Source organism: Doryrhamphus excisus, chromosome 23, assembly GCF_030265055.1.
Source record: "Doryrhamphus excisus isolate RoL2022-K1 chromosome 23, RoL_Dexc_1.0, whole genome shotgun sequence".
NCBI classification, from domain to species: Eukaryota; Metazoa; Chordata; class Actinopteri; order Syngnathiformes; family Syngnathidae; genus Doryrhamphus; species Doryrhamphus excisus.
The window spans coordinates 7,718,826-7,741,538 of NC_080488.1; the positions used below are offsets into that span (position 1 = coordinate 7,718,826).

The 22,713-nt window shown below is 37.5% G+C and overlaps 1 protein-coding gene across 5 annotated transcripts in view; it reads left to right on the top strand.

Moving 5' to 3' along the window:
• frmpd3 (FERM and PDZ domain containing 3) overlaps positions 1-22,713 on the top strand; it is a 113,051-nt gene that overhangs the window by 69,228 nt on the left and 21,110 nt on the right. For all 5 annotated transcript variants that reach the window (XM_058063146.1, XM_058063148.1, XM_058063149.1 and 2 more), the window contains 6 exons: positions 10,691-10,803; positions 12,138-12,292; positions 12,381-12,483; positions 12,780-12,825; positions 14,484-14,588; positions 20,593-20,700. In XM_058063146.1, the coding sequence (XP_057919129.1) occupies positions 10,763-10,803; positions 12,138-12,292; positions 12,381-12,483; positions 12,780-12,825; positions 14,484-14,588; positions 20,593-20,700 (558 nt within the window). In that variant the 5' untranslated portion in view covers positions 10,691-10,762. The remainder of the gene's footprint in view (positions 1-10,690; positions 10,804-12,137; positions 12,293-12,380; positions 12,484-12,779; positions 12,826-14,483; positions 14,589-20,592; positions 20,701-22,713) is intronic.

Consider the following 22,713-nt stretch of genomic DNA (forward strand, 5'->3'; position numbering starts at 1 on the left):
ATTCAATAAAATTTTCTGTATTAAGCATTTTCCAGCATAAAAAATAATGAATTAATGAAAATACAAACATAAATGTTACATTGATAGACATTGACTATAGCCACCGCAGGAAGTACTAATGTGTGAATCTATGTTATGTCTAATTTATGTCATATATGTCTTATATTTTGTTATTATGTGTACTACATTGGTATTATGAGTGTAAAGCTGACTATAGGGGTTCTATTCCATGTATGGAGGTCTCTAATAATGTGAAAAAAACCATATTTACAAAGTCGTAAACAGGTATTCTATGCTCTAAATACCATTTGTAAAGAAGGAATTCAACTTTGTGGGAATTCACTGATCACATTCGGGTTGGAAGCAATTAACCCTGATGAACAAGGTATTACTGTAAGTGTCCATGTACATTAAAGACTAGTTACACTTAACCATAAAATGAGCAATACCGCCTGCCACACATGCTACGGCAACATTTTTTTTCATAACTTTATCATAATAATACGATGAATGACAATCAGATAAAGCTATTCACCAACAGAATTCATGTATTCATTCATTCATTTTCTACCACTTTTTCCTGGAGCCTATCCCAGCTGTCCTTGGGCGAGAGGCGTGGTACACCCTGGACTGGTGGCCAGCCAATCACAGGGCACATATAGACAAACAACCATTCACACTCACATTCATACCTATGGACAATTTGGAGTCGCCAATTAACCTAGCATGTTTTTGGAATTTGGTACCCGGAGAACAACATGCAAACTCCACACAGAGATAGCCGAGGGTGGAATTGAACCCTGGTCTCCTAGCTTTGAGGTCTAGGAGACCACTAGACCGCCGTGCCGCCCGCATATTTAAGCAAATGTAACCGATTTTCACTACACTGCAATGTCGACTTGATCGCAGAGACAACAGGCTTTTATTGCAGGTTTGTGAAACAGACACAACCTTAATAAAGAACGCAGAGAGAGACAAAAGAACAGAACACGATGCACCAATGTGCAGGCCAAAGCACTTAATTGAGGAACAAAACAAAAAAAACAGGATTTGCAAAAAATGATGAAAACAGACACAAACTATTTCAATTTTAAGAACAGCCTGGAGTTTTTCATAATCCAGTCCTGGTGATAAAATAAAAAAAAAACACACACACAAAAAAGGAAAGTTATCTAGAGCTGAAGTGATTTTTTAATGTATACCCGCCATGCTTTTCCCAACAGAGTGAAGTGATTGTGTTTGCCTGCCCTGCAGGGTTTATGCAAGGCAAGGCTGCAGTGGTAGAGAGGATTAGACAAACCGCCGATGGCTCCTTTTCAACACCTCTGTGGGTCTATTACCAAAAGTCACAAAATCCTTTGCAGAATCTTTTCTCTAAGATTCCATCACAGCCAATTGAAAACCCGAGACACAGAAACGATGTTGGGGCATTCCTGCTTTTTTTTTTTTTTTGGGTCCTAATATCTGAAAGGCAGCGTCTTTGTCCGAAAAAGGCCTCATTTCACCAGGGACATGATTGTGTCTCCTCTTTCATCACGCTAAAAGGATTTCTGCAGATTCGGGGATTTTGTCTATGATGCAAAATGTTGGCAACCTTTCTCCAGTGGCCCACAGAGGACATCTGTGTGAATGAATGGAACACACTGAGTTTATACAGAAGACACACATTGGCCACAATAGGTTCAGATGCATGTCAAAGGAATAGCATGTTTGATATTATGACATTGTGAGATGGGGTACTAACTGCTACTCTTTATATGGCAAAGCAGCGGGAGCTTACAACCAAAATGCCTATCATATATGGTGCGGTTAGCGTGCACGGCTCACAGCTAGGACCCCCGAGTTCGATTCCACCCTCGGGTTTAATTCCACATTCCAAAAACATGCTAGATTAATTGGTGCTAGGTTAAGCGGTAGAAAATGAATGAATGAATGTTATTATTAGGCGGCACAGTGATCGAGTGGTTAGCGCGCAGACCTCACAGCAAGGAGACCAGGGTTCAATTCCACCCTCGGCCATCTCTGTGTGGAGTTTGCAGCGGGTACTCCGGTTTCCTCCTACATTCCAAAAACATGCTAGGTTAATTAGCGACTCCAAATTGTCCATAGGTATGAATGTGAGTGTGAATGGTTGTTTGTCTATATGTGCCCTGTGATTGGCTGGCCACCAGTCCAGGGTGTACCCCGCCTCTCGCCTGAAGACAGTTGGGATAGGCTCCAGCACCCCCGCGACCCTCGTGAGTAAAAGCGGTAGAAAATGAGCATTAAAAATAGGAATGATAGGAATGTAAAGGTGACTATAGGGGTGTTATTTCATGTCTATGGGGCTCTAATAATGGTAAAATATGTATTTAGAAAGTCATAAACAGGTTTTCTACTACAAAAATATTCAATTGAACATTATTTCGTGGAAATTCACTTATCGTATCAAACCCTGTTAATCAAGGGATGACCATTTTCAGAGCCATCTCTGTGTGGAGTTTGCATGTTCTCCCCGTGCATGCGTGGGTTTTCTCCGGGTACTCCGGTTTCCTCCCACATTCCAAAAACATGCTAGGTTAATTGGCGACTCCATATTGTCCATAGGTATGAATGTGAGTGTGAATGGTTGTTTGTCTATATGTGCCCTGTGATTGGCTGGCCACCAGTCCAGGGTGTACCCCGCCTCTCGCCTGAAGACAGCTGGGATAGGCTCCAGCACACCTCTGTGACCCTATGAGGATAAGCAGTCAAAAATAAATGAATGAATGAAAGAACAATGTAAGCTTTATGGCTTTTTTTTTGTTGTTGTTCTGTATCATAACACCCTATGCTCTTCTTTCCCTACTTAACATACAATATATACTGTACGTACTTTTTATAACATTTAAAGAAAAGTTTCCTTCATTTGTAATGTCGTTTGGAGCACTCCTAGGGGAAATTACACTCTCCTCAGTGTCGTCTCCCTACAGTAAATTGTTCACATGTCCCCCCATTACTTCTCAGTCCAGCAAAGTAATTGAGGTTACTGTCTGTCTGGATGTATTCCAGATCAAGAAATTAAATCTGGAGACCTTGACCCAATCCTCTTGAGCCTCAAAGGAAATTACACTAATAATTACACTGTTACCTTAATGAATTTGACATCATTATTCTCATAGCATTACAATTCAGGTGCATGCACATTGTGATGATGCATGTGAACATGTGATGACCCTTTGTGTTAATTATTATTCAGTACGCAAGAGTCATGAATTATAACAATATATGGCTATTGCACGGCAGTAGGTTGTTTTCTTTTTGTGCATCTGATATAATAATAATATAATATCTAGTATAATAATACTGGATTGACCCAAATATAAGGTATCCCTGGAAAACAAATTAAAAAAAAATATTTTTAATCTCTCCAGAGCTTTTCTCCCTGTCACTCACAAACACCAGCGACCTATAGAGATGCAAAAAAAAAAAAAACTAAGATATATTGTACATCAGGGGTCGCAAACTCAATTTACCTGGGGGCCACTGGAGCTAGGGTTTGGGCGAGACTGGGCCGCATCACGTTTTCCAAAAAAACAAAACAAAAAAAATGCATTCATTAAAAACAGAAAAATTAATAAACTTTGATTTGGTTTCGATTTTCTACAAGAAAAGCTCTGATAAAACATTCCACTGTTCTCAAATATCTTTATTTTTCTACACAAAATAAGATGAAAAATAAATAAACAAATCAAGAATAAAGAAAATCAATCAATCAGTAATAAATAAATATAATAATAACAATAAAACGGCAAATAATAAAAACTTAAGAAACCACATATAGTTGGTGGGTAAACAAATTATTTTTTCAGATTAAAATGAACAAAGCATTATTAGAGCCCTGTAGACATGACAAAACACGACTATAGTCACATTTATACTCTTTTTATTTACAACATATTGCGCAACTGCAGGGTCTTGAGACACATGCTAACTCACAAACTAGAGAGCTAGCGACCTAAACGGTAGCCTTCAAGTTATTTCCTTTAAACTTAAATAGACAAAAACTTACCACTTCCACACGGATAGGGAGGATAACTATTAACAGTTATTTAACCTTTAACATGAACATTAATCAAACGTAGTAATTTTTTCTGGGTACATGATACCATACAGCATCCATATCAAACTTGCACGGGCCGCACTAACATTAAACTTTCATATCAAGGCGGGGGCCTCAAACTATTGTCCTGCGGGCCACATTTGGCCCGCGGGCCGGGTGTTTGAGACCCCTGTTGTACATAATTTTTGTATTTTAATCTATGTTGTTATTTCAGTATATTCAAACAAGATGGTGTCTGTTGTTGTCATTAACTTGTGTGGTTAGCATAATCGTCTCTCAATCAGGAAATTGTGGGTTCATATCTCCATTGGAACAGTTTGCATGCTCTTCCCATACATGGATTCTTTCCAGGTACTACGGCTTCCTCCCACACTCCAAAAATATGCATGCTTGGTTAACTGGAGAATCTAAATTGCCAATAAGTCATGTGTTAATGATTGTTTGTATACATGCTCTCCAATTGGCTAGCCACCAGTCCAACCCCTTTGACCCGAATGCTCCCTTGTGAGTACAAGTGGTATAAAAATAGCTGCTTTTGACTTTAAATTTTTATTTTTTTTTTTGGAAAACAGCTAGAGGTTGTTTTCTATTCAGGGTCATCTTATTATAATTGAATATATTCAGTTTCAGTAAAAATGCAGCCATTTTCCCAATGAATGTCTGACTCCATGTACCACAGGTCTCATTTAACTACCCTCAAATCAATAACATCATTTTAAAAAGTGGCTAAAACAGTATTGATGTAGCTCGGCTTGGCAGTTTTTTTTTCCCCGTCATCAAATTCCAACAGTGATACAGTAGTAGCTATATTTTGTGTGTATTCATAATTGCTATGATGTCCTTCGGTTTCCATAAACGCACCATGAGCTACAGTATGGGGTGGTTACCTTTTTCTTGATGATGCAATTCCATCACAAAGGATATATTTTATAGTTCAGTTTACCACAGAAATATAATTCAGTTGAATCCTTTCATTTCTTACCATATAATAGTGAACCGCATGTTAAGTGCGGTTATGTAAGAAAGAACGAGGAGTGGACTGTCAAATATACATGTGCCTTTTTATCACTGATATGTATAACTGATTCCGAAATAATAGCTGATGATTTGGATCCATGATATGTTAAATATGACACATGGGAGCCCATAATGTTAGTAATAGTTCCATTATGTTCTATGGGAAATTATGTGATGTATATATCACTATATTGACAGTTACTATGGTACCCATTATGTCCATATATCCCATTATATTATTAAATTCCCATTATATCATTTCATATGTGTATATAAAAAAATAAAAAAATAAACTGTATTATGGAAAGCAGGAAGTGAACAAATGTAACAGTTACTGTAAAATTACCAGATAGAGGGGTAGGATTTAATAAGCTTTGCTTCTTCCTACTCCTTTTGGACATGTGGAACTGTGAACTGATTATGGGATGCATTCAATTGTAATCTGATGCATGTTCAAATGAAATTAAACCATTACCATTACCATTACCAAATGTATAAAGGTTTTTATTCTTTAAATACTGCCACAAAATCCGATTGATTCAACAAAGAGACAAATTAAGTGACTGATTAATCTGCAAGTAACCTCCAAAGTCACCTTGTCACCATCACCATTGATCACATTGGAACAGAGCCTATTCTGCACTGCTGCTGTTATTTGTTATGATGCAATGCCCCCTCGAATTAATGATGATAAAAGTGTCAGGCAGTAAAAGTAAAAGTGAAGGTCGTTTATCGCTGCACTGGTGAGCGGTTTCAGGCTGGGAAAACAGGCATCAAGAGTGGGTACCAAGTGCCCTGACCTACCCTGAGGTGATGCAATGCTTCTGTGGCGGGATCAGAGAGCATCTGGCGAGTCCTCTCCGTGTTGTAGCGGCCACATCGCTATTCTCATCCACCCACCCGCTCTCCATCCACACTTGGAGCTGTAGTCATAGCAACCCTCAGATGCCCTTGGGGATCATTTCTTGACAGAATTCCTCGGTGTCCTCCCTCTTGGCATTTGCATGATGCCATATCACCAAGGCGGATGTTTTTGCCTCGGCGTGCCCCTGGCAACCTCCATTGCTGTCCTGCTTCTTCTCAATGCTGTAATTTATGTGAGGTGTTGAAAAACAGCCCCCAAAAGCTTGTATTTACGTTATTTAAGAGTTCATGTGTGTCCTGAGCAAAGGAGGCTAGATACCTAATAAACTATGTATGCTATGACTATATTTATGTTATTCCGCTAAGAAAACCAGGTATGTACTATTTCCAGCAAGTCTCCTCTTGAATAAAATGAGTGTCCTTACCATAGCCGAAATGTAAATACAAGAGACCTTTAATCTCCTGCGTTGTTGTTGTTGTTTGCTAGCCACCAAAGGACACATTCAGTCATATTTTAGAGGAGAAAATCCACCTCCCGAATCCTAGGCAAGTAGGGATAAACTAACACAGCCCGAGTTGGTAATGTAGTCATATTTACATATACATATTTTGATCCCTATAACCCAGATTGACATAAAATTGTCACAGAGCTCTGTATGTTTTACAAAACACCCTTTGTAACTTCAGGACATTTTGTTGAATCACTTCAAAATTTGCTACACACCTTTAGGGCACTGACAAGGACATGTCTGTAGATTGGTTAAAAACAAAACATGCTCATTCTCAAGCATAATGTCTTTGCAGGGGCCGATATATACATATATAGTATATATATGTATATATGTGTATATGTATATATGTATGTATGTAGTCTGTCTGTCTGTTTGTATGTATATGTGTGTATGTATACATATATGTATGTGTATATATGTGTGTATGTATGTATGTATGTATGTATGTATGTATGTATGTATGTATGTATGTATGTATGTATGTATGTATGTATGTATGTATGTATGTATGTATGTATGTATGTATGTATGTATGTATGTATGTATGTATGTATGTATGTATGTATGTATGTATGTATGTATGTATGTATGTATGTATGTATGTATGTATGTATGTATGTATGTATGTATGTATGTATGTATGTGTGTATGTGTATATATGAATGTGTATATGTATATAAGTATGTATGTAGTCTGTCTGTCTGTATATATGTATGTATGTATATGTGTATATATATGTGTGTATATGTGTGTGTGTATGTATGTATGTATGTATGTATGTATGTACGTACGTACGTACGTATGTATGTATGTATGTATGTATGTATGTATGTATGTATGTATGTATGTATGTATGTATGTATGTATGTATGTATGTATGTATGTATGTATGTATGTATGTATGTATGTATGTATGTATGTATGTATGTATGTATGTATGTATGTATGTATGTATGTATGTATGTATGTATGTATGTGTGTATGTGTATATATGAATGTGTATATGTATATAAGTATGTATGTAGTCTGTCTGTCTGTATATATGTATGTATGTATATGTGTATATATATGTGTGTATATGTGTGTGTGTATGTATGTATGTATGTATGTATGTACGTACGTATGTATGTATGTATGTATGTATGTATGTATGTATGTATGTATGTATGTATGTATGTATGTATGTATGTATGTATGTATGTATGTATGTATGTATGTATGTATGTATGTATGTATGTATGTATGTATGTATGTATGTATGTATGTATGTATGTATGTATGTATGTATGTATGTATGTATGTATGTATGTATGTATGTATGTGTATATATGAATGTGTATATGTACGTATATGTACGTATATGTATGTATATGTACGTATATGTACGTATATGTACGTATATGTACGTATATATGTATGTAGTCTGTATGTATGTATGTATGTATGTATGTATGTATGTATGTATGTATGTATGTATGTATGTATGTATGTATGTATGTATGTATGTATGTATGTATGTATGTATGTATGTATGTATGTATGTATGTATGCATGCATGCATGCATGTATGTGTATATATGTGTGTGTATATGTACGTATATGTACATATATGTACGTATATATGTATGTATGTATGTATGTATGTATGTATGTATGTATGTATGTATGTATGTATGTATGTATGTATGTATGTATGTATGTATGTAAGTATGTGTGTATATATGTGTGTGTATGTGTGTATATGTCTGTATGTACGTATGTATGTATGTATGTAAGTATGTGTGTATATATGTGTGTGTGTACATATGAATGTATGTATGTATGCATGCCTGGGTAAATAAAGGTATCATCATCATCATATATGCATGTATGTATGTATGTATATATATGTATGTATATATGTGTGTTTATATGTATGTATATATGTGTGTGTGTGTGTGTGTGTGTATATATATATATATAAAATGAGATAATGAGTGTAGGTAGGCCCCATGTGTGTACCGTGCACAGCCTGTTGCCGAGTCTGGTCTCTAGTGAAACATAGCAACACAGTTATCACACACACCTGATGAATGAGCAATCCTTGGCACCTCCTTGAAGACCCGCCAGATGGGTGTCCTTCCAGCACCTGGAGAGAGAAGCAGATGGCAATTACAAGTCATTAGATGGGCAGAAAGAAAGGGGCAAAGAAATGAAGGTAGAACCGCACTGTCAAGTACCGATGGACATAATAGATGAGGAGACTGTGATCACTGTCAAACTAAATGATCATTTTTCAGACGCAGAAACAGCTGCTGTTCACCTTTCAAACAGACACATGAATGCCACATTGCTTATTATCAAATTACTCTGTCTTTTTTCTAAATAAATAAAACACAACTCAAATCCCACAATGGATTTCCCATCATGTACATGGGAATTAAAATTCGTTTAGCAGAGATGAATGGTCCCTTATGAGGTACAAGGCAGCGCCAATGAAACTGTAAATGAGCCATGTCCTGTATAAGCCACTGTTAGCACAAACCACAAGTGACAAGATTTTAAATCAATACCTATCGACCAAAAACGATTAGCCACCATTTACTGACAGTTTGTTGTCCGTCCTGGTCTTGCATTCTGCATAACAACTATGAGCAGTCTTGATATTGTCTTTCTTTTTCTCCTTGTTTTCTAGCATTGCTGGCACAGTCACTATAATAACTATAAAAGCAATCTTCACTCGCTAAATGTATTGCAAAAAAGGTCAGTAAGGATAATTCATAATGCCGCCTACAGAGAACATACTAACTCCTTATTTCTAAAATTACAAATACTTAAACTTGCTGATATAGTTCATCTTCAAACAGCTAAAATAATGCATAAGGCTAAAAATAACCAATTACCTAAAAATGTCATCTAATACTTCTCTACAAGAGAGGAGAAATATGATCTCAGGGAAGAACTACATTTGAAACACTTATATGCTAGGACTACGTTAAAAAGCCATAGCATTTCAGTACTTTGGAACTTCGTACTTCGGTACGAGGTGCATCATTAAAAAAACAAAACAAAAAAAAACCTTAAACTGTATTATGGAAAGCAGGAAGTGAACAAATGTAACAGTTACTGATTGTAGAAGTACCAGATGGAGGGGTAGGATTTAATAAGCTTTGCTTCTTCCTACTCCTTTGAAACACTTCTATGCTAGGACTACGTTAAAAAGCCATAGCATTTCAGTATGTGGAATCAAACTATGGAATGGATTGAGTAAGGACCTCAAACAATGCACAACGATGAGCCAATTCAAGAAACAATACAAGCAGTTGATGTTTGCTAAATACAAGGATGAAGAGTCTTGAACCAGTCATGATGTGCTATATATATCACTATATTGACACTTACTATGGTACCCATTATGTTATTGTATGGTCATATCAGCTCGTAAAATAACCTCAAATCACCTAAAAAAAATCAATCAATAAATAAAATAATAGAAAATAAATAAATAAATAAAATTATATATATATATATACAAATAAAAATTAATAAAATAAAAAAATAAAAAATACTAAACTAAAAACTAAAAATTATATTAGGAAAGCAGGAAGTGAACAAATGTAACAGTTACTGATTGTAAAAGTACTAGATGGAGGGGTAGGATTTAATAAGCTTTGCTTCTTCCTACTCCTTTTGGACATGTGGAACTGTGAACTGATTATGGGATGCATTCAATTGTAATCTGATGCATGTTCAAATAAAATAAAACCATTACCATTACTTTAATCTTTAGCCAATTCAGAAGCTTCACTTACATTTCCTGCCATGGACACTGCCATGTGCTATGTATGTATTATAACAGTGTAACAGTAATCAGGCTCTTACTTCCTCCTACGCAGGCATCTGTAAAAGAGGGTGTGTGGTCCACAGTAACAATAGCAGAGATATTGAATGATTCTATGTTAAAGGCTGTGTATGAAATCCCTTAAGTCCTCACTAAAAGGTATTTATGAAGGCATGTCTCCCTTGTCTGATGTTTTTGAGTACATCAAAATTCTTTCTTCAATCTTGTGGATTTTTGCAAAACCTTGATTAATATGTTCAATGGCAATTTTTATTTTTTTAAATAGATGTATCCAAGATGTGACAAGCTGCAGCTTCTTCTACAAATAACGTAAAGACTCAAGTAAAAGATGTGTCATTATGTCATTTTTTTCTTTCTCTCCGTTCTATTGTGCAGGTGAATGATTTTGAAACGGAGTGCAGTCTTTGCAGTGCAGACCTGTCCCATGCTGCTCCCTCCTCTCAGGGGATGGCCAAGGTCCAGGATGGACACATATATGCATGTGACAGGTACGCAGACTGTGCAGTGTTTATATCAATATATATTTGTGTAATATTTTTAATATTATAACAGTAGTCTCATGAAATTGCATGTTTTTGGTAATATGTACCAAAAATGACACATTTGTTGACATGATATTGAAGTTTTATTATCATAGCATCTTTTGTTAACACTTCTTTTGTGCTTTTTAGCACTTTACTGTATACTGTATATACAAGCGGTTCTTCTCCTCGAAAACAAAAACTCCCAACATTACAGCAAATGGGGAACAATGGAAGTGGAATGGTATAGGAAGGCCGAATGGCTAATGGGCAACAGGTGTGCAGATCAGGGGAACAAGGCAGGAGTCCGCTGGAGGACACAGAAGAGACAACAGGGGCTCATGACAGATTTCATTTCATACAGATTCATTTTCTACAGCTTATCCTCACAAGGGTCGCGGGCATGCTGGAGCCTATCCCAGCTGTTTTCGTGCCTGAGGCGGGGTACACCCTGGACTGGTCGCCAGCCAATCACAGGGCACATATAGACAAACAACCATTCACACTCACATTCATACCTATGGACAATTTGGAGTCGCCAATTAGCCTAGCATGTTTTTGGAATGTGGGAGGAAACCCATGCCGTGCGGCTTGCATGCTAACCACTCATCCACCGTGCACCCCATGACAGATTTCCTGCTTTTGAAAACTGTATATACTGTATGACACATTCTACGAACCTGCAGAAATCTCTACACTCCTGATAAATATAAATTAAAAAAAATTTAAGATCCGGGTACTCCGGTTTCCTCCCACATTCCAAAAACATGCTAGGTTAATTGGCGACTCCAAATTGTCCATAGGTATGAATGTGAGTGTGAATGGTTGTTTGTCTATATGTGCCCTGTGATTGGCTGGTGACCAGTCCAGGGTGTACCCTGCCTCTCGCCCAAAGACAGCTGGGATAGGCTCCAGCACCCCCCGCGACCCTTGTGAGGAAAAGCGGTAGAAAATGAATGAATGAATGAATTTTAAGATCCGGGTACTCCGGTTTCCTCCCACATTCCAAAAACATGCTGGGTTAATTGGCGACTCCAAATTGTCCATAGGTATGAATGTGAGTGTGAATGGTTGTTTGTCTATATGTGCTCTGTGATTGGCTGGCAACCAGTCCAGGGTGTACCCCGCCTCTCGCCCAAAGATAGCTGGGATAGGCTCCAGCATACTTGCAACCCCAGTAAGGATAAGAGGCATAGAAAATGGATGGATAATTGATATTCATAAAATACACAATATTTTGTGGCCTTTTCCATGCAAATATTAAATATAATATGTCCACTTATGAATGTACATGTGTGCAGCTCTGCAATGTTAGAGGAGGGCCAAGATGGTATGGACAGTGGTACCCTAAGTCCTGCCACAGCTCGACAGGTCACCATCCAGCGACACCCTACCCAAGGCTTCGGCTTCATTGCAGGCAGCCAGAGGCCGGTCATCGTACGTTCAGTCTCTGCTGGTTAGTGTCTGCATATGTGAGGAATCAAACCAGGAACTAAATCCACTGCAGTATATGACTTTGTATTCTGGTTGTGTGTTGCCTGCAGACGGACCTTCCTTTGGTAAGCTTCTCCCAGGAGATCAGATCTTGGCCATTAACGAGGAGACGGTGAGCGACGCTCCCCGAGAGAGAGTCATAGACCTTGTAAGGTAGCATCCTTTACTGTCCCAGGAGGGAGGGACCAAGGGAGGGAGGGTTTGGGTGGCTAATGCCAGGGGACAAGGTGTGGAACCAAGGGAGGGAATACAGGTAAAAATGGCTAAAACGGAACACAGTGTTTCTTACACGACTGCATGAACACAAAAAAGTGTATGAGTCAGTCCTTTCATTGCTGAAGAACTGCGAGGAAATGGCAGATAGAAAAGCGGCAAAGCTCACCAAACACTTCTTCTGCTGTACACGGCGTTACCTAACCTACTTCGCTCTCTATGTTGTCTTCCCATAGACACTGCAAAGATACTATTCTTCTCACTGTGCTGCAGCCGCATCAGGTACGTAGAAGTTCCACTCACTCACCATTTCTTTTTGTGCATGTCTTGGCGTTCAATTTCCATCAGGAACAAAAAAAAAAAAACATTATTCACAACCATGCCCACACATTAGTTACATCATTAGAGTAGTTACCGTTATGCTAACTCCATCAGAGCTGACTGGAAACTTTCCTAATAAGAGAAAATAAGGCATCATTAGAACTCATGATCGTATGCGTGGAAATAACTGTTCCAGACGTGCGGACAGGAAGTGACAGAGTTGAGTTTACGGTTGCAAAAGTATACCATATAATTATTATAATTGTGAATATTATGTTATTATTAAGCGGCACGGTGGATGAGTGGTTAGCGCGCAGACCTCACAGCTAGGAAACCAGGGTTCAATTCCAACCTCGGCCATCTCTGTGTGGAGTTTGCATGTTTTCCCCCGTGCATGCGTGGGTTTTCTCCGGGTACTCCGGTTTCTTCCCACATTCCCACAATGTGAGTGTGAATGGTTGTTTGTCTATATGTGCCCTGTGATTGGCTGGCGACCAGTCCAGGGTGTACCCCGCCTCTCGCCCGAAGACAGCTGGGATAGGCTCCAGCACTCCCCGCGACCCTTGTGAGGAAAAGCAGTAGAAAATGAATGAATGAATGAATGTTATTATTAGGAAGCACGGCAGTTGAGTGGTTAGCGCGCAGACCTCACAGCTAGGAGACCAGGGTTCAATTCCACCCTCGGCCATCTCATGTGTGGAGTTTGCATGTTCTCCCCGTGCATGCGTGGGTTTTCTCCGGGTACTCTGGTTTCCTCCCACATTCCAAAAACATGCTAGGTTAATTGGCGACTCCAAATTGTCCATAGGTATGAATGTGAGTGTGAATGGTTGTTTGTCTATATGTGCCCTGTGATTGGCTGCCGACCGGTCCAGGGTGTACCCCACCTCTTGCCCAAAAACAGCTGGGATAGGCTCCAGCACCCCCGCGACCCTTGTGAGGAAAAGCGGTAGAAAATGAATGAATGAATAAATGTTATTGTTATTGTGCCCGATCTCATTGTGGAAGCCGATATCATTCCTGGCATCAATTACTCAGATTTCCGTGAATCAAAACAGTATTCAATATTCAGGACAAAATACAAATTCAGTGAGCCATTGTAGAATTCAATGTAATTCAAGAGTAGTTTTCCTGTTTACATCACATATTTGCATGTCCACTTGTTGCCAGGCAGAATTCATAGGATTCCATCATAACATTTCATCTGAAACTGTTCATGCTGATGTTGGTGTTAATGCGCCAGAACACTGACTATTTTATTGTTTAACTTATGCTACCGTGTTAATGTTGTAGTATTACACATTTGCATGAAATTACTGTACAACGTTTTGCTTATAATATTCAAGCTTCATTTTTACTATGGCAATAATACTCCTTTGTGTAATGTACTTGGTCATTGGCGGCTCAAAGGGCTCTAATATCTTTTTTGTACTTGGTCCAACTACTGTAACATTTTATTCCCGTTTTCAACAACTTTAACATTTAAACACTGACAATAATTGCAGCCGTGGCGTTCCAGCAATATTTGCCACATCAGCATATTATCACTAACCTTCACCAGCTTCTTTTCACCCTTTTAAAGGTTAATCCAACTGTTATTTGTCCTCGCTTATCCACAGTCACCGAAATCTGCCTTCATAAGTGCAGCCAAAAAGGCCCGTCTGCGAACTAACCCGCCGAAAGTGCGCTTTTCAGAGCAAGTGTCCATCAGCGATCCAGACACAGTAAGTTTCTCTCCTCACATGATCACATCTTCTAAAGGAAAAATATTATGGAAATTAAACTTGGATCTAACTTCAAGTAGTCATTAAACACAATATACACCGGTGGAGGAGATGCTAGAAGAGTGGAGGTTTGTGGAGTATACGTGTGTGAATGAAAGGGACCCAAGTGGAAGAATGAGGTTACAGGGAGAAGAGATAAAGACGGTGGAGAATTTTAAGTACTCGGGGTCAACAGTTCAGAACAATGGAGATTATGAAAAGGAGGTGAAGAAGCGTGTGCGGCCAAATCGACATTGAACCATTGGGAGTGACCAGGATGGATAGGATCAGGAAGGAGTACATCACAGGGACATTACATGTTAGAGGCCTTGGAGATAAGACCAAAGAGGAGGTTTATGGATGTAGTGAAGGAGGACATGAGGGTAGTTGGAGGAGATTGATTTGCTGTGGCGATCCCTGAAGGGAAAAGCCCAAAGACAAAGAAGAAGAAGAGGTGAAAATATCCCAGATAATGATCCTTACAGGGCGGCATGGTGGTCGAGTGGCGCAGGCTCCACAGCTTGGAAACCCGAGTTCAATTCCACCCTCGGCCATCTCTGTGTAGAGGTTGCATGTTTTCCCCGTGCATGCGTGGGTTTTCTCCGGGTACTCCGGTTTCCTCCCACATTCCAAAAACATGCTAGGTTAATTAGCGACTCCAAATTGTCCATAGGTATGAATGTGAGTGTGAATGGTTGTTTGTCTATATGTGCCCTGTGATTGGCTGGCCACCAGTCCAGGGTGTACCCCGCCTCTCGCCCGAAGACAGCTGGGATAGGCTCCAGCACCCCAGGAAAAAGCGGTAGAAAATGAATGAATGAATGAATCACCCTTACACTCGTATTACCCAACATAGTAGAAATTCCAAGAGTAAATTAAATGTGTGTTCCTAAAAATGTGTCCCTAAGGAAATTAAGTGGCGGGTGGACAGGAAGTGACATCAGGGGTTTAGATTTGAATTGTAGCTTGGGGTGGGTTCCAGCAGCAACCCTAGTCTGTGTTTTTATTTGGGATTATTATTACCGGTTGTGAGATAATTAAAACCTGCACTCAATTCTGGTGTTTCCTAGTCTCATCGAACATCACAGTAACATTACTGACGCCATCTGTATTTTAGGTCATTTAGCCATTTGTATACTTAAAAGTGCTTAATTTAGGGAATAAATGTGACATGTTTTAGGCTGAATTCAACAAGGAAATAGCATTATTTTTGAAAAGCAATTATGGAATGAAGTTGGCAAAATTAGAATCATGAAGTGGTGAGGGATGACTTTATTGTCCTTGGAGAATGGTAATGGTAATGGTTTTATTTCATTTGAACATGCATCAGATTACAATTGAATGCATCACATAATCAGTTCACAGTTCCACATGTCCAAAAGGAGTAGGAAGAAGCAAAGCTTATTAAATCCTACCCCTCGATCTGGTACTTTTACAATCAGTAACTGTTACATTTGTACACTTCCTGCTTTCCATAATACAGTTTAAGGTTTTTTTTTTGTTTTGTTTTTTTAATAATGCACCTCGTACCAAAGTACAAAGTTCCGAAGTACTGAAATGCTATGGCTTTTTAACGTAGTCCTAGCATATAAGTGTTTCAAATGTAGTTCTTCCCTGAGATCATATTTCTCCTCTCTTGTAGAGAAGTATTGGATGACATTTTTAGGTAATTGGTTATTTTTTAGCCTTATGCATTATTTTAGCTGTTTGAAAATTAACTATATCAGCAAGTTGAAGTATTTGTGATTTTAGAAATAAGGAGTTAGTATGTTCTCTGTAGGCGGCATTATGAATTATCCTTACTGACCTTTTTTGCAGTACATTTAGTGAGTGAAGATTGCTTTTATAGTTATTACCCCATAGAAGCTATATATTAGATATATATTAGATACACATGTGAGGGCTGTACTCACTTCTGCGGGATACTGTGTTGTTGCCCTTTTCTTGCATCTCCCACAACTCATTTCTCGAGTTTATTCAAAAAAAATAATCAAATAATCATTCTCCCACTCTAATCTCAGTTAGTGTTCATCGGGTTCAAACTAAAAAAAATCAAATGAGCGCTAATATCGCCACAAACGAGCCTTTACTTTAATCACTTACTGGTCCGGAAAAAAAAGAATTGAAGTGTTTCGCTTCAAAGCGCATATTAAGTATGCATTCATTTGTTCCGTTGCCATTAAGGGGATAACTCTGCATTTCTATGATATGCTCTGATGACCAAGCATTATAGTCCTGACTTTTATTAGGCTCAGCGAGGGCATCGAACAGCATTCACTCTCATTTTAAGGCAATTGTAATTTCTCGATTATGATATGCCAGAATTAAGTTAACACACTGGTGTCTTATTGATGTGTAGCCACCCCTGTAGCAAATCCAGTACAGTTGCGAGTTCAATATTTTGCATCATTTTTTTTTACCACATTGCTGCTTTTGTGCAGCACAAAGTCTTTGCCTTCATGCACTTAATCTAAAAGTTGAAAACAGGGCATTAGCTTTCTTGTTAGACTTCTGATTATCTCATTGGACAGGCAAACCGAACTTTAATTACACCTGATTTGAAGAAGCTTGTCTAGCCTTACGATGCCAAAAATCGTGCAAATGTCACAGCTTTCCTAATTACAACTATAGATCAGGTTAGACCATTATTCTCCATAGAAAACCCATTTGCTGGATCTCTACTCTTATTTAAAGTAATTCTCCACTTCTCTTGACAATTGAGCTGATTGGCTCCAGAGCTGAGTGGAAGGTTCTATGATTGTTTCAACATCTGGAGACATTCCTGGATTAACCTCTGCATCCATTGATGAGGAGGATATAAGGCGGTATTGATAGTTACAGTAAAAGTCTTTGTCAACAAGAAAGAAAAGCTGGCCTAAACACTGACCTACAGTACGTACGTCAGGGGTCTCAACCTCAATTTACCTGGGGGCCACTGGAGCTCGGGTCTGGGCAAGGCTGGGTTTTCAAAAAAAAAAAAAAACGCATTTATTAAAAACATAAAAATATACAAACTTTTTCAGTGCTTTAGTTCCGATTTTCTACAATAAAAGCTCTGATAAAACATTCCACTGTTCTCAAATATCTTAATTTTTATTTTTCTGCACAAAATAAGATGAAAAATAAATGAACAAATCAAGAATAAAGAAACTTAAATAAATATAATAATAATAATAAAACGGCAAATAATAAAAACTTAAGAAACCACATATAGTTGGTGGGTAGACAAATTATTTTTTTCAGATTAAAATGAACAAAGCATTATTAGAGCCCTGTAGACATGACAAAACACGACTATAGTCACATTTATACTCTTTTTATTTACAACATATTGCGCAACTGCAGGGTCTTGAGACACATGCTAACTCGCAAACTAGAGAGCTAGCGACCTAAACGGTAGCCTTCAAGTTATTTCCTTTAAACTTAAATAGCCAAAAACTTACCACTTCCACACGGATAGGGAGGATAACAATTAACAGTTATTTAACCTTTAACATGAACATTAATCAAACTTAATATTTTTTTCTGGGTACATGATACCATACAGCATCCATATCAAACTTGCGCGGGCCGCACTAACATTAAACTTTCATATCAAGGCGGGGGCCTCAAACTAGTGTGGCCCGCAGGCCGCGTGTTTGAGACCCCTGACATACATTCACAATTTGGTTGGCCACACAGTCAGGAGATTGGGAAGACCTGGGTTTGAATCTCCGCTTGGGGATCTCTGTGTGGAGTTTGCATGTTCTCCTCATGCGTGCATGGGTACTCCGGTTTCCTCCCACATTCCAAAAACATGCTAGGTTAATTCGCGACTCCAAATTGTCCATAGGTATGAATGTGAGTGTGAATGGTTGTTTGTCTATGTATATGTGCCCTGTGATTGGCTGGCCACCAGTCCAGGGTGTACTCCGACTCTCACCTGAAGTCATCTGATAGGCTCCTGCCCACTCCCGCAAACCCTAATGAGGATAAGATGTATAGAAAATAAATGGATGGATTCTCAGCATTCATTTTTGGCTGTACTGCTTCCTGTGGTGATTTTTTTAGTCCAATCAGATTTCAGGTAGTATATGTTGCCATGCTAATCTACTGTAATCTGCCCAGGGCATTCAGAATCAGTGCTGGCTGATGTCACTTAAAAACACAAAAATAAGCCTGTTTCTTTAGCCAATTAGATTTCAGATTCACTTGACAGGTCTGGTTTATAATAATGTCAGCATTTATGTGTTTTCTGATTGGTTGATCGGACAAATACTAAATACTAATACTGAATATGACATAATCTGCATTCCTGAAGGCTTGATGTATGTATTTTATTCAAGGTTTTGGTATGTTCTTAGATAAATGTTTATTCTGATTCCAGATGACTTTGTAGTGTCGTGGTTTGGAGTTGGATGCTTTTTACTGGCAGTTAGTTATTTAATGCTTGAATTTACTAGCATAAATGTATCTCAGATGTTTCGAGTTATTATATAATGTTTAATTATTGATATAATTATTATTGTTCATTGTTCATTGTTCATTGTTCATTTTTTATTTTTATTTTTATTTTTATTTTTATTTTTATTTTTATTTTTATTTTTATTTTTATTTTTATTTTTATTTTTATTTTTATTTTTATTTTTATTTTTATTTTTATTTTTATTTTTATTTTTATTTTTATTTTTATTTTTATTTTTATTTTTATTTTTATTTTTTGTTATTATATTTATTATTTATTAAATTTAATGTTATATAATGTTATTCATCCCCAATGCGTCTAATTGATGGCTTGCAACATGATAATATTGGTATTAAAAATTGATGACGTCCCCACTAAAGGCTTGGGTATGAAACGCATACCGAGTTATTATATAATGTTTAATTATTTATATAATTATTATTGTTTATTTTTATTTTTATTTTTATTTAGTTATTATAATTGTTATTTATTTATTTTATTTATTTAATTATTAATAATTATTATTATAATTAATTATTACATAATGTTATAATGTTATATAATGTTATTCATCCCCAATGCGTGAAATACCTCTCCCTTTAATGCCACATCTTGTTATATTTCATTTTGTCTATCTTATTGATGGCTCGTAACATGATAATATTGGTATTAAAAATTGATGACATCCCCACTAAAGGCTTGGGTATGAAACGCATCAAAGAAAACTTAATAGAGCACCAAGATTCGCCAAGAAAATGCCAAAATAGGCTCGTACCAAATTGTAAACAGATAAGCCTGTTGCATAGAGTTTCATAGAAATCAGTAATTGATGTGTTGAGAGTGTTTAGGTTCCCTTTTCCCTTTTTCTATGAGACAAATCAGTCGCTGACTAACTCCGGCATTAATGATTTCTGGCGTGCCCAGAAAAACATCTGATACAGCCAACACCGTGTTTACATTCACCAAAAAAAAAAAAAAACAGACTGCTGAACATTTGTTGTGTACACATATTTGTATGTCAGATGCATTGTTGCGTTGCATTAAATCCACATCCTCATCTTGTTGTCTTTTTCAAATCCGAAACATACTGAAAAAAAAAATTCGATTTTGTAGATATATCCTTGGTTCTTTTCACAAGAAAGACCCTCCAAATCTGTCACACATTAAAAAAATCTTATCCTGCTATAGTCCTTTGTGGCTGCATAATCACCGCTGAGTCATACCTTAAAAAGCCTTCAGCAAGAAAGCGGGGATGCCAATCACATCGCAGGAAGAATGGACTGCGCTGCGTTTTGTAACTTTTCTTCCAATAAGTGCTTTGAGTAAAAACAGACAGCTTGGCTCCCCCCCTTCTGTGTACACGGCTCTGCAGAAAATGTCATGTTCTTTGTATGGAATAGATGACGCTGAGGAAGCTGCATTCAATGACATAATGCATGAAAAAGAGATTCCAAACCTACACAACAACAACAACACATCACTTCCCTGCTATATGTGACCCTTGTCTTCTATTTCTTTCAGACAATGCTGAAGGACGACTCTTTGCTTCTCATACCCAATGTGTTGAAGGTCTTTTTGGAGAATGGGCAAATAAAGTCCTTTACCTTTGATAGCCGTACAACTGTGAGGGTAAGTACCACTAGAACAAAATTTGACATCTCATTCGCAATGAATGAGCAATACCATTGTTAGAACTATTACTACTTACAATAAAATGGTACATGGATAGCTTTTAAGAGGCTTCACTGGGACATAACATGTTATGAAAAGGAAGCGAAGGACAAGCCTATAGGTTTGCAATGATGTCCGACAGTCACTCCTTCCGGTAAAAGTGTCTCTCGGATGTTACTGCAACTAAACATAAGCAATGTGACAAAGGTCAGCAACTTCTTTCTGCATCCACAACATAATCACCACATTAGAACACAATAGATGAAAATATGAGCTGGAAATCTCATATTACAAATATACAACATAAAGTGGCCAGAAATCACTCCACACTCTTTATTGCTCTCTGGTTCTACCATATCTTACTTATTGTGTGGAAATATGGGCTAATAACTATAAAAGCAATCTTCACTCCCTAAATGTACTGCAAAAAAGGCCAGTAAGGATAATTCATAATGCCGCCTACAGAGAACATACTAACTCCTTATTTCTAAAATCACAAATACTTCAACTTGCTGATATAGTTAATTTTCAAACAGCTAAAATAATGCATAAGGCTAAAAAATAACCAATTATTATTAACCCATTATTAAAAAAAAAAACTTGAACTATATTAGGAAAGCAGGAAGTGAACAAATGTAACAGTTACTGATTGTAAAAGTACCAGATGGAGGGGTGGGATTTAATAAGATTTGCTTCTTCCTACTCCTTTTGGACATGTGGAACTGTGAACTGATTATGTGATGCACTCAATAGTTCATCTTCAAACAGCTAAAATAATGCATAAGGCTAAAAATAAACAATTACCTAAAATGTCATCCAATACTTCCTAATAAAAGCCTAATAAAAGTCAGGACTATAATGCTTGGTCGTCAGAGCATATCATAGAAATGCAGAGTTATCCCCTTAATGGCAACGGAACAAATGAATGCATACTTAATATGCGCTTTGAAGCGAAACACTTCAATTCTTTGTGCTTGTGTCGATATTAGCACTCATTTGATTTTTTTGAGTTTGAACCCAACGAGATTAGAGTGGGAGAATGATTATTTGATTATTTTTTAAGTAAACTAGAGAAATGAGTTGTGGGAGATGCAAGAAAAGGGCAACAACACAGTATCCCGCAGAAGTGAGTACAGCCCTCACAAGTGTATCTAATATATATCTTCTATGGGGTAATAACTATACGTAAAAGCAATCTTCACTCGCTAAATGTACTGCAAAAAAGGCCAGTAAGGATAATTCATAATGCCGCCTACAGAGAACGTACTAACTCCTTATTTCTAAAATCACAAATACTTAAACTTGCTGATACAGTTAATTTTCAAACAGCTAAAATAATGCATAAGGCTAAAAATAACCAATTACCTAAAAATGTCATCCAATACTTCTCTACAAGAGAGGAGAAATATGATCTCAGGGAAGAACTACATTTGAAACACTTCTATGCTAGGACTACGTTAAAAAGCCATAGCATTTCAGTATGTGGAATCAAACTATGGAATGGATTGAGTAAGGACCTCAAACAATGCACAACGATGAGCCAATTCAAGAAACAATACAAGCAGTTGATGTTTGCTAAATACAAGGATGAAGAGTCTTGAACCAGTCATGATGTGCTATATATATCACTATATTGACACTTACTATGGTACCCATTATGTCATTGGATGGTCATATCACCTTGTACTTCGATACGAGGTACATTATTAAAAAAAAATAAAATAAACTGTATTATGGAAAGCAGGAAGTGAACAAATGTAACAGTTACTGATTGTAAAAGTACCAGATGGAGGGGTAGGATTTAATAAGCTTTGCTTCTTCCTACTCCTTTTGGACATGTGGAACTGTGAACTGATTATGGGATGCATTCAATTGTAATCTTCAACAACACACATGACACATGAACACACGTCTTTGTCTTTTCTGTGTCTTCTAGACAGTGAAAACCTGCAAACAAGAGAAAGCCAATAT